Here is a 12,614-nt window from a genome sequence, read left to right as displayed (position 1 = left end):
CTTGATAGCATTCTTCTTCAGTTTGTGAAATCTGAGCGAAATAGCGCGCGGCACCCAGGTATACGATGCGTACGCATGCGTGGGGTGGTGCCAAGCACTATTTGGCCAATAGGATTGGCGGGATGGTATAGGGCTTCAGACATTTGTCACACCGAGGGGTGTTCCCATACGGTGACTCACCGCAGCATCGAAGTGACCTATGAAAGGGAGCCCAAGGCTGCAACTGTATATCAGTGATGTATATCAGTAAGGAACGTTTTATTATATTTTGTGATTTGATTAGTTTGACTTTCGGTGTATCATTTAATTCACCATGCCACTACCATTTGGGTTTAAAACCAAATTTACCATGACACAGCATATCATCACTCTCATGTGATGGATGACTGTGTTAATTCATCTACAAAACAGAGGATTTCCAGACAAACTTTAATGTTATTGTAAAATATAAATACCTAAATGATTGTAATGACGTTTTAATTGAAAAATCAATTAGTAAAACCTGTTAAAGCATTTATTTATTGAAGTTTTTTGATCAGTAGTGAATATGAATATAAAAGTATGTCTGCGTTTCGACTCTCCAAATTTTTACAGTGGGAAATCAACAAGCCTAAAAACTTGCATTCATTTTTTTTTTTTTTTGGTATGTTTTTAGTTAAAGAAATATATGTAAATCATTCAAATACATTCAAAAACATTTATGTTTATTAATTACAAAGACAGCACTGTATTTACATAAATTTATTCTTGTTCACAAATGCATTTCACATAATACCATACAAAAGAAAACATAATGACAAAATGATATAAAGTGAACAGTGAATAATTCCTCCAGGTTGTGCTCCAGACTTTATCGCCATGATGTCTCTCTTGATGACAGGACTGCAAGACACACAAAATGGAATGAGGCTCATGGGCTTCATGGAGGATGATTAAAAAAGGTTTTGCAACACATTGGCGGGGGGTAATGTTTTACATAACAGATATAGGGAAGACTGGTGAATGGAAGAAATATAAACAAAGGAAAAGACATAAGCTCTAACTTAAAAAAAAAAAAAACACCAGCATATACGCTCAAACATCAAAATGCTCCATTCACAGTCAGACAGCCTGACCTCGAGTCTATTGCAACACTTCTGTACACCCACATGATCAATCTGAACAGCATCCACTGGAGGCAATTCCATAGAAAGATGTTCCATAGAAATGAAAAACTACTTAATTGATTTCTAATTAAAACACCTGTTCCAGGTAGGAACAATGCAGCAAAACACACTGGTAGCTCATGTTACACATGAGCCTTCATGAAAGAACCCCAAGGCAGTGCAGGCTTCAGCAAAATGGGAAAGCGAAAAATGTTTCGTGCTAGCTTGACAGTCGCTATAAGCATGCAGCAAGACAGAAGCTTGCTATCTTATTATAAGAAACCACAGAAGACAAAGTAAGCAAAGTGTTTTTGTTTTCTGGAGCAAAACATAGCACACTAATCAGTATAAATGTCTGGAATCTTTCTTGTTGGCAGTACAGTTGAACTGTCTGATCAGAAAAATGCCCATTGACAAGACAAAGAGCCACCAGAGAGGACAGGAGGTGTGCAGTAAAATACTGTGCATTCTGGGAAGCAGGAAGAGGTAGAGGTGGACAAGCAGAGGATATTGGCCAGCAGAGGACAGCGGAGTGCAAGCTGTGTGTCACACATACACACCCTCTGGATGAAGACTGGAGACAAGTGGGTCCTGGAGGCTGCGCGGGTTCCCTAAGATTTGCTTGGCAGTGGTACGAGGGTTGAACTCCAAGATGGAGGAATTTGAATCTGTCATAAACACACACACACACACACACACACAAACTACTTTTAAAATTCGCCAGCATCGGTTAACTACCAGAAAGTATATTTTATACTATACGAAAACATGTTCTCCTCACATATATTAGAAAAGACCTCGTTAACTAGTGACTTGTAAAAACAGTTTGTAACTTTACACACCTTCATCACTCTGTCCATCAGGCTTGAGGAGAGCAAAATCGATCTCTTCTGTTTGCTGATTGGATTGTGCTGGAGTGACTCCTGTTTGCAAGATGAACTGTTGCAGGTTACACTGGCGTAGCTCCTTATTCAGATCATCCAGTTCCTTGCTTTTAGCCTACAGGGGAACATACAGTAAGAGATTTAGTGCCGAGCTTGAGGAAAAAGCTGAAGCAGTGACTTTCAAACGGCAAACACCCACACTGTAAATCTCCACAATGAGGTCTAATGTCCAAGCGATGTCTTAAATGTCATTTATCATACAATTAATGGAAATAATTGTTAGATGAAGCCAGTACTGTTGTTCCTGCTTAGTTGTCACAGACGTTTTTCTTAACATAAATATGCTGCCTTTGCACCACTAGATGAGTCTTATTTTGTTTTCCTTAAACTTTTTTTTTTATTTCAACCATTAAAGGTGTGACCAGGATTGTCGGTAATGACAACAAACTGCATGATGAAATGAATATAGTACTGTCCTTGCTAATGGGAGTGAGACAACAAATAAAGCAATAGTGAGGTATTGTGTATGGTGCCCTTAGGTTCAGTTAGTCATAGTGAGCACACAACACGCTTTCGTGTGACTGCAATTAATGTATCGGCTTGAGTCAACAACTAGAACAAAGACGTTTTATTTACTGTACAGTCAGCGATGAGGACTCGGAAATAAGTGGACATTAATGTTGAGTTGAAATCACGTTACAATCATACCTGCATATAATCAAAGCTTTTGCTAATAAAAAATGTCCTTCACAATGTGGCAACAAGACAAACATGGTAACAGTATTACAGTAATAGTAGCACCAAGCTCCTATAAGGTCATTTTCACCATGGTTGATAACTGAGACTCAAGTAGTGACTGTATGAGCCGGTAGTCTGAGTGTGAGTCATGAAAGTAGCCATCGTTTGAGTAAATGGGTGAGCGGGCTGATATGCAAACTTGCCACCACAGTGCCAAATGTTACAAAATATCACACCACCAGTCAAGCCATGTAATAGTAAAGCAGAATAAATAGCATTGCATCTAAAACCGCATACTCAGTAGATACTAGATTTGGTTGAGAATTTACTTAGGGACCATTAAAAACGTATGTTTACTACACTTTGCACATTTTATAATACAGTTCTTCTATATAGTGGCTAATGAATCAAAAGTCTTACACCAAAAAAATAGGTGCACATATAAATTGAATGTGTGTAGTATGGATGAAATCTAGGCATACTACATCAGCTGTTGGGTGTGTCATGTGACCTATGGTGTCGGTTGCACCATTTCAGTGTCATTTACTCAGTGGCCTCATTGGATAGTAAAGAATCTCGTCCGAAGTAGTAGGTCATCTGGTTAATTTTCATCCTACGCCGAATGCTATTCATATGGACAAATTACTCTTTTGACATGCTGTTTTTTATTTACTATATAGTAGATAAGCAGGGATATTAGACTGCAGTGTATAACTTATTTGTCCTTTAGTACCATCGAGACTCTAGCACTTGTCCACCCAGCGAACCCATATTGACTGCAATATTGTCTCATAATATGAGAGTATACATTGATTTGATTATGCACTTTTAAATGTTTTACGCATGAAAATAAATAAACAAATGAGTATTAGAAGATTAACTTCTAGCGAAACAATAATGCTATGACGAGGACATAACATTGTGAGTAATAAAAACAAAAATGCAGACCTGTAGTTGTTCTTCTGCCAGCCATAACTCCTTTTCTATTTCCTCGTTTGTTGCCTGTAGTTCAGTCCCCTGACGCTGATGGTTGTCCAGTTGTTCTTTCGCTATAACTACAGATTCTTCAACACTGGGTCTGGTTTGAAGCACACCGTTTCTCTTGGTTTCACAAAGCAGCGTAATATCTCGCTCTAGCTGCTCTGATTGGTTGGCTGTGTCTTGCAACCTTCGACTGTGTTTGTCTAGAGCTAAATGGAGTTCATTTTTTTGCCGGAGTATGTCCTTTTCTCTTTGAACTTCAGACTTAAATTCATTTTCCCAGTGCATCACACTGGCCAGCTCTGCCTCGTTCTGCCTCAGAAGCTGCTGTAGGTGGTCCATCTCCCCCAGGACGTCAGGGGACAGGGTTGGAGGAGGAGCCCGCTCCCAAACGCCCAGCTCCCTCTCTAGAGCCTCCAGCTGTCCCTGCAGAGACTGTAGCTGCCCTTGTTGTCGTAGAATCTGCTGATAAAGTGTTTCTTTGGATGGACCGGCTTGGGTAAGAGACGAGGGGAGAGAAGGGGACACCCCTCGTGCTTGGGAGTCTCTGGGTGGTTTTTCAACCTGTTTAACACGAGTTTGCGGTGATGCGGAGGGCCCCAGATTGAAAGTAAGAGTTTTTTTTGGCTCTTTGTGTCTGGGGGGCTCTGGATCTGGAGGTCTGGGTAATTGTGGGGCTCGACCTTGGTCTGAGCCTTCACTGCTTGTGGGGCCGGTGCGCCGTAGGATGAATTGCACTTCATTGCCTAATTGGCCCAGTTTAGCCAGGGACTCCAGTGGGCGTTCATTGGCCAAAAGCTGCCGTTCCTTATCCCGCAGTTTCTGGATAAGAACATAACGACCAGTTTGCCCTGGAGAGCACAATAAGAATGAACATTAAAATACAAAGGCACTAGCTGTTCAAAGAGCAGAGAGGAGAAAGCTAGAGACTAAATAAATTACCTATAGCCTGGGCAAGGGCAATGACTACATCCTGGCAAGATGTCTCTTCTGATAGGCCGCAGACGACACGTGGAACACCTTCCACCCACACCTTCAGCTCCATGACTGTAAGAAAGTCAGTAAGGAGCGTCTCTACATGACAGTTCTCTGCTGAACAGATACAACAATTAAAATGTTGAACAATGATGCTCCGCTATGATTGAAGGAGAGATCTTTAAAAAGGCTTGCAACATGTAAGGAGAGAAACTGGCATGGACGTAAAATATCTGAAATCAGAAAGGTTTTAATCCAAGTCTTATGAAGGTACACAATCGCTTTATATGATGAACATTTAATCAAGGTAAAAAACATTCTTGCTTGATGCACATGAACAAACATCATTGTTTCATGTATTACATGGCTTCTATTTTGAAGCAACAAAGTTTTGGTTACATGAACTTTCCAAGTAGGGACAGAAATCTATCAAGTTTGACTAAAAATAGCTTCTGTGTTTTGATGATGAAGGATAAGTACGCAATGACAGAATTTTCATTTTTTGGGCCTTTAAAAAAACAAAAACATAGCAGCCCTGTGTACTTTAAACTGCTAACATTCCAGATTCTGTTAAAATTGTATACATTTACTTAAATGTAATAGATCAAAACAAACTCACCAAAACTATAATGAGATACATAGTCAGTGCAATAACAGACTCCGAATGTTTTGGAGTGCTACTTTACAAGTCAGATAATGACAAAGTGTGCCACAGATTAGACCGATAAATTAAAAACATGGTTAGATAATGTTTTTTTAAGACTACGTCAAAGCGATGTGTTGTGATTAATATACACGTCATGAAACTGAAAGAAGTTGCTTCAAAAGAGTATGATCACTTTAAACCTGACACCACATTTCTCTGGAAGTATGCATGCATGACAAAATGAGGAACATGAGGATTTGATTTAGTCCTAAACTTCAGCCAGACTGTAAATGAACCAGACATATTTTTCAGAAAACGTAGGCCATGCAAGCCTGCATGTTCTGAGAACAGCAATCAGCCCTATTTTGCAAGTTATCATTTTGATACTGTATGTACATTTTAAGAAAGCACTCATGTCCAAGCTTCGTCTGGCAAATTAACAGGTTAAGACACCGAATCACTTAAAAAAAACTGTGTGTCCTTTTTAAATATGCTCTATGATGTGAGTTAGAGATGTCCTCAACCTGCACATAATGTTTGACTCCTGTCCCGAGGCAATCATTAACCAACCTTCACATTGCTGTAAACCTTGAAACTGTGCTCACATGCTCAAAGAATGTGTGTACTGTACTCACAGTCACAACACTTCTGCCTGTCAAACTAGATCACTTAATTTGACAAAATGCCAATAACCATAAGAGACATGGGGAAAAGTTCAGACAAATATGTGTTCTTTTGGCGTCTCCACAGAACATGGCTCAGGTTTCATGGCTTGCTTTTCATAATGCTATACTATAAAAGTAATCATTGACTTATTTCAGCAAAATGACCTTGACAGATTTAACCAAAAAAACAATTCAAGATAGCTTTCACACATCAGCTCTAACATATTAGTAAACTGTGAAGTCAGTAATCAGAAATTACTTCATTTTCGTTATCCACCCACATACAGAGAAGTGCATTTTAGTTTAATCCATTTTTGCTTTTAAAAACATGGCACACTGCATAACATCAGCTACCGTTCATAACCGTTGCACATTTTGGCAAATTGATGACAATTTTTTTTTTTTTAATAACCTAACCATATGCTTCTGTATGATTTGACATTAGGTTTAGGTTTGGGGTTTTGGGAAGTGGGTACAAATTTTACTTTCTTTCTAAAACTTGTACATTTCCGTACAAATTCATACGAAATTGCCATCTCATAATATAGTTAAATTTTCTCATAAGATCACGTTGTGTACAACTGCAGCACTGATGAACGGAAAAGAAGGCAAGGTCTCGAAACACGTTTTTAGAATGTGCCGCTCATGCACAAAAGGAAGGCACACCACAACGCTCTCTAGTACATGTAAACACAGAAAATCAATTAAAAAGCAGCACAGGGAGTGGAACACAAATATGAGTTTTGTGTGAACCTACTCTTACTGTAAACAGTGCAAACTCACGGTGTTATTGTCGTCATACATACATGACTGGCCCAAACCTGTATGCTCCTAATATGTATCATTAACAGTACTTCAAAACATTACACTGGTTGTACAGTTGTACAGTCTTATCATTGGCCTATAATACACTTTAAAAGCTGTATGGTACAGTAAAAACAATGAATTAATGCAACAGTAGCCTGTATAGTTAAATTTTTATTACTGCTACACACAGACAATGGTTGCCTGATTCATTAAGCATGTAAACTTGCCTCCTTGTGGTAAATGTGGTCCTTATTGTAGCTTCAGCTTTCACATTTGGGATATGATTGTGTGCAATTTATGTCGTAGAGAAAAAACATGCAAGTCTCTCTAAGCAATGCTACCCACAAATCCTATTTCAGTCAGCTGTTCTAAATGTTACTCAGCAAACTTTGTGAACTGTCTGTAGCAGAACTGATGATGTGACTGTAATCATACACCATCCACCTCCATCAGCAGACCTGCAGTAAATAGTTTAGTCTCTGTTCTCTCATTGTCTTCTAAACACAAATCTGCCATGAAGTGTGGAGACCCATGAAATCAGCTTAGTTTGAAACATTTCATTCCTGAAGTTTAAAACCATTGACCTTAAACCAGTCCCATGAGCAGGAACATCAAAGATTCATTGGTTCTAACTGACTCAACTTACTAGAGTAACGCATTATGTGATGAAATAGAAAACTATAAATTAACCCGGGATCCTGTATTACACTTTAAATCATATTCTAAACATCAGTTTCACAATGTTTCTTCTAAAGGTAAGTTTGAATTGTCATTCGTTTGAATATGATGTTTCTGAAGGTGTGAAACGCAAATATGGTTGGGAAAAACATCCAATTTCTCGTGTTTCCCTGTCAACATGGGCTTACAGGAGTATGGCACATGCTACTAGTAACATATGGCAAACTAGAAATACAGGTTTCATGCTCTTTCTTCCGTCTGATGATGACAGATGATCCATTGTGGTCATAAGACCTCTACACGTTTGAGAGCTGAAGGACCAATAGAGTACCTATTTTTGACCTGACACGTCATCTGAGAGTTCACCTGCACTAAACAAGAGAGCGTATGTTGATGGCATTCTCGCTCAGTGAACCATGAGAACCAAGAAAAATGTTTAAACCCGGCTGAATTCCATTTGTTGAACCAGGCTCAGGGACTTGTCTCACAGGCATTAGGTTTCTTGTGTTAAAGGGGCGAAACTGGGCTGCCTACATAGAACAGCATATCTAAACCTTCCCCATTGTGTGCAAAAGGAGGAGTGTACTCTCTCCCTGTCCTGAGAGTTCATTGCCGACTACAGGTAAATAGTATCGCCAAAGAAAGTCAGATAGCTTTGGTATGCAGCATTACAGGTGCATCAACCTTGCTTTTCCGGCTAAAGAATTCCAATCAAATTTTATGAAAAAGGGACACAAAAGTGTAAAAAAAGAACTCCCCTATTGAATAAATGAAAATGTAGTAAGTTTAAGCAAAAGTCTGTAACAGGGTTATAATTCAATCGTAAACTAAAACCATAAACACACGCACACACACACACACAAAACATTTTCGTGACTTGGAATAAAATAAATGTTAACTTCTCACTTTCATTTTCATCTCGTTGAACTTGATTACTAAAACTTCATTTAAAATCAATAAAACTTTAAATTTAACATGAAAGTGGAAAAATCTAATTAAAAATAATAACAAAATACTATAATAGTATCTCAATGATACTAAAACAACACTAGATGATACTTGATGACTAGATGACACTAGTGATGGATGTTATCACTTTTTCACTATTTCAGCTCATCTACTTCAAAGTTTCCTCAAATTGTTGTTTTCTGTAGCAACAGTGTCATCAGTAATGCTCAAGTACCTCCTCACTGCACCAAACCATAGGAATTGAATGCATTATAAAAAAAATTTTAGATGAGATACTGTGATTACCTTTTTAACATAACATTAGGTTTAACGCAGCAAAAAATCTAAATCTCTCTAAGCACCCATTTGCATTATGCATGTTCCTGATGGGAATCTCTGATATTTTGGAATTTCCACAAAGAATAACCACAAACTCAATGAATGTAGGGAGTGGTCCTCTCTTTCAACCTATCCTCAGAGCGAGACATGCACTCCACTAAATTTACGACATGATTCGTAGCCTTGAGCTGCAGGAACATTAATCCAACAGACTGCTCTTTCTTTTTCTTTCCTTTTTTTTTTCCACACCTTGATTTCATCACTATGGTTTTTCAAACATGTTTAAAGATCCATAATTTAAACTGCATCGATTAAAGTTCACCTTTCTAACCTGCAGGTAGTCGGTTATGTGAAATCAGGCGTTTGCCCTCTCCGGCATAGCTTGTGAACAGCAGTAGATGTGACTGTAGTTCGTTTTGCATATCCAAATAAAGTGACATCACATTGTCAGGTGAATGAAATGCAGAAGAATTTAAATGGAATTTGCTAAATCAGATATTTCATTAAATGATTTAGGTGAAAGATTGTGGAGTAGAAGTAGTAGGGCTGTGTAAATAACATCAAGGTAAACTACTGTAGCTCTGACCCTGTTTATGTTGGGCACATGAGCATATTACAAAGATTTACCTGACAGTCAGACCTGCCAACAAAGTATCAAAAAACTGAAATTGTTTCAGATTGTTTTTAATCTGGATGCCTGATTCCAGACTTTACAAATGATTCATTTTCTATTCTATTCTATTTATTTATTTATTAAATTCAATTAAACTAAATATCAAATATTCAAAACGTTCGTAAAAAGATACATCTTGTTTCATTTCAATTTTCCAGACTCTCATATTTTAGTTTTATATTTCCAGGGAACAGTTAATTAGTATGGTCAGAAAAACTTGTCAAAAAAATAAAATAAAATAAAAATACAGCCCAATTCCCAAACGGATTGAAAAACAGTAATAATCTACCCAGGCATTTTTACGCAGTAAAAGTGACGGGATGAGTCAAAGAATCTGACGGCTGCAGTTTACTGAGAGATATCGGACAATCCACACAGTCCAACCGGCAAGCAAAGTACATGCATTGATAGTACACACTAGAACTAAGATGACTAAACCATTATGACTAATTCCCTTCAGGCATTTTTCATGAATAAAAGCAGGTTTTACAAATCCTGGTAACCTCAATTATTCATTTATTTTGTTTTAACAGACTTTTCCATATTGAAAAAAACCTATTCTACGTTCCAGGTTGCAGTAAACTATTTTCTACTAATTACTGATATTTTTTTAAACTATTTTCTTGCTTCTGATTAAAATCAAGGGCATAGTCTGAACTAAATATCAACCGCTTCCCCTTGTTTAAGCTGCTTTCCTTTCCAGACAGGATGGAAACACCTGGCTAGAATTTGGCACATTTTACTGTCAAGTCCGTAGCCTCATTAGACAAACCTGCTGGTCAGAAGGAAAGCTGTATTTACCTTAGAGTTGAAAGCCTGCTTCTGTGTGTCCTCCTTCCTGGTTACCATGTTGGATATATTTCAAAAAGTACATTCATTAACGCGTCTAATGTAGAATCAAAGAGGTAACCTGTAACACAGAGGCTGGTGTCCAACAGGTGCTGTTTTTCCGGTATCTACAGGAGCAGGATTAATGGCGCACTACTCTTTTCGTCTGTTGAAAGTGACTCTCTCTTTCCGCTCTCCACAATGCTAACACATACCACAGCCCTCCCATGCTCCTCCCCTTCCACAGGTAACACTTATCTCTCTCTGTCTCTGTCCCGCTCTCGCTCTCTGTCATTATTTTGTCAAAGATCTTAGAGCAGCTTGTAAAACTGGCAGACTTAAGACAGTAGTGAGTGCTTGATTTATTTATTTTTAATTCCACGGCCTGTCATTGTATTTATGTGGCATACTTTGACTTCCTCTATAAACTGAATAAGAGCCTTCTAATAGCTTTCCAAATGATACCTGTCTGTAAGAAAATGTGTATGGTGTGACAATAACAGGGTGTTGTGGCCAGTTATGACAAGGTGTATAAGGTGCTGTGTGAGTGTTTTTGAGCAGTTGCTAGCTCAAATTATGAGTTATGAGTGCTTGCTAGTGCTCTGGATTGTATCTTAAGATTGATATTCTCCCACTTTTTCACTGAAAACTGAGAACATTATTCTGCTACCTGCAACAGTTCAAATGTCAGAATAAAACAACAAAAAAAATAGATGTTCACGTATTCTGGAAAACAAAACACAGGTGGTGCTTTCCCATGTAAAGATTGCTGCTGTATTTTCAGCCTGCTGTGTGTCTTGTAACATGTTGCAATGAGGTTGATAAAGTGTTTTGGCTGGTTGCTAGGCAATTGCCTACTGGCCCAAGTCAAAAGAGCCCAACCCTAAACCCCTATGATAATCTGAAATGATAATCGGGACTCCTTAATTTAAGTCTTTTTGCTTTTAATAACGTCTAGGTGAGAAACAAATGTTTAGGGTATGATCAGTTTAATGTCTGATCATTTAGAAATGTGAAAGCCTTCCCTCAACAAGTCGAACAATTCCATTCTTCTCTGTAGCAAGACTGATGCTAAAAAAGAAGAGGTAAACTAGTAACACTACATTTATGCTAGAAGTGTTTTGCATGCATGCATGACCTATCAAACTATTACAAGAACACATGAAAGACCAGCAACCCTCGATTTAAATAACTCCCTAAACAAAAAAAAAGCACCTTATAGCATTTAGTTAAGCTTCGACCAATTCTATCTCAGAACAGCTCTTTGGCCAATATATGTATAATATTTAATGCAACATAGCTTACAGAAATCATTTACATACAATGTCTTTTCTGCATATGCTACACAAGCAAACTTTCTGGTGCTTTTCATATTTGAAAGATGTAAAACCAACTTCTTGCATAGGTGATAGAGAAGGACCGAAGAGATACATTTGCCTTTATTTTAGGCTTTCACTATCAACATGGCCACGTTGATGACTCCATCTTAATTTACATGACAGAGAAGGGAACAGGCTCACATCACTCCTGCGGCTAAAGCCACCGTTCGTTATCTATAATGGAACATCTTGCACTTGTTAGACATGGTACGCATAAACCTGAAAGTGATGAACACTGGGATGAAACAAACGAGGAGATGAATTGCTCCAAGCACAATGCATTTAACAAACCAAACCTCTTAAGAGATAAAGAATTGTAGCAACTCGCTCACCATTATTCAAGTAAACTCTTCCATTTATATTCTTTGATCGCATACTTTGTTAGCTGATCAAGCACAAGCAAAGAAATACATTTTAACTTACCTGATGCAACATGTAAAATAATTATAAAATGTCATGCATTGTATTTATGGGGCCCCTCATCATGTGTGATCCTGTCTGCAGCTTTCACAACAAGAACAATTCATTACAAGAAAATGTTTTTAACAACGCACTACATGGTCCATCTATTGACTTACCTCTGATAAACTCTTGAGATGCACAGGAGAGGAGAGAGCGAAACAAGAAGAGGAAGGTAAAACAGGATCTGTGTGACTTTGTCAAGGCCTCAGCAGACAAGTGAAGTGGGACTGCGGCTCTTGGTTGTCTTGACGACGGATGCTTTTTCAAGCAAATCAGCCAATGAAACGCGCGCTGGTCGTCCTACAAAAGGCCATGTGACTCTGGCTGCTGTTTAGCAGGAGGAGACAAGAAGACCAAGGATAGTTAGCGTGGGAATGACAGCTGTATGATTCTTCTTTACACCTTTTTGACTCTGTTTTTATGATGACTGCAGTCTCATAACTAGAATAGATGTCTGTAATATATT

General features: G+C 38.3%; 1 protein-coding gene across 5 annotated transcripts; it reads right to left on the bottom strand.

The window, feature by feature from the left end:
• Positions 1 to 726: 726 nt before the first annotated feature.
• LOC113051337 (ras association domain-containing protein 7-like) lies at positions 727 to 12,382 on the bottom strand. 5 transcript variants are annotated; one of them, XM_026214986.1, is made up of 6 exons: positions 12,265 to 12,382; positions 4,691 to 4,837; positions 3,716 to 4,599; positions 1,988 to 2,144; positions 1,706 to 1,813; positions 727 to 882 (listed from the first exon to the last, which is right to left on the bottom strand). In XM_026214986.1, the coding sequence occupies exons 2-6, from the start codon at positions 4,791 to 4,793 to the stop codon at positions 851 to 853; spliced, it is 1,284 nt and encodes a 427-aa protein (XP_026070771.1). In that variant the 5' UTR covers positions 4,794 to 4,837; positions 12,265 to 12,382; the 3' UTR covers positions 727 to 850. The 5 variants fall into 5 exon arrangements, with proteins under 5 accessions (XP_026070771.1, XP_026070772.1, XP_026070770.1 ...); XM_026214987.1 differs by having other exon boundaries at positions 4,691 to 4,840; positions 12,265 to 12,358; XM_026214985.1 differs by lacking the exon at positions 12,265 to 12,382 and adding an exon at positions 10,281 to 10,504 and having other exon boundaries at positions 4,691 to 4,840.
• Positions 12,383 to 12,614: the final 232 nt, after the last annotated feature.

This window comes from Carassius auratus, chromosome 32 (assembly GCF_003368295.1).
Source record: "Carassius auratus strain Wakin chromosome 32, ASM336829v1, whole genome shotgun sequence".
NCBI lineage: Eukaryota > Metazoa > Chordata > Actinopteri > Cypriniformes > Cyprinidae > Carassius > Carassius auratus.
Note: the sequence above shows the minus strand (reverse complement) of the source record. Positions and strands in the feature narration are given on the sequence as shown.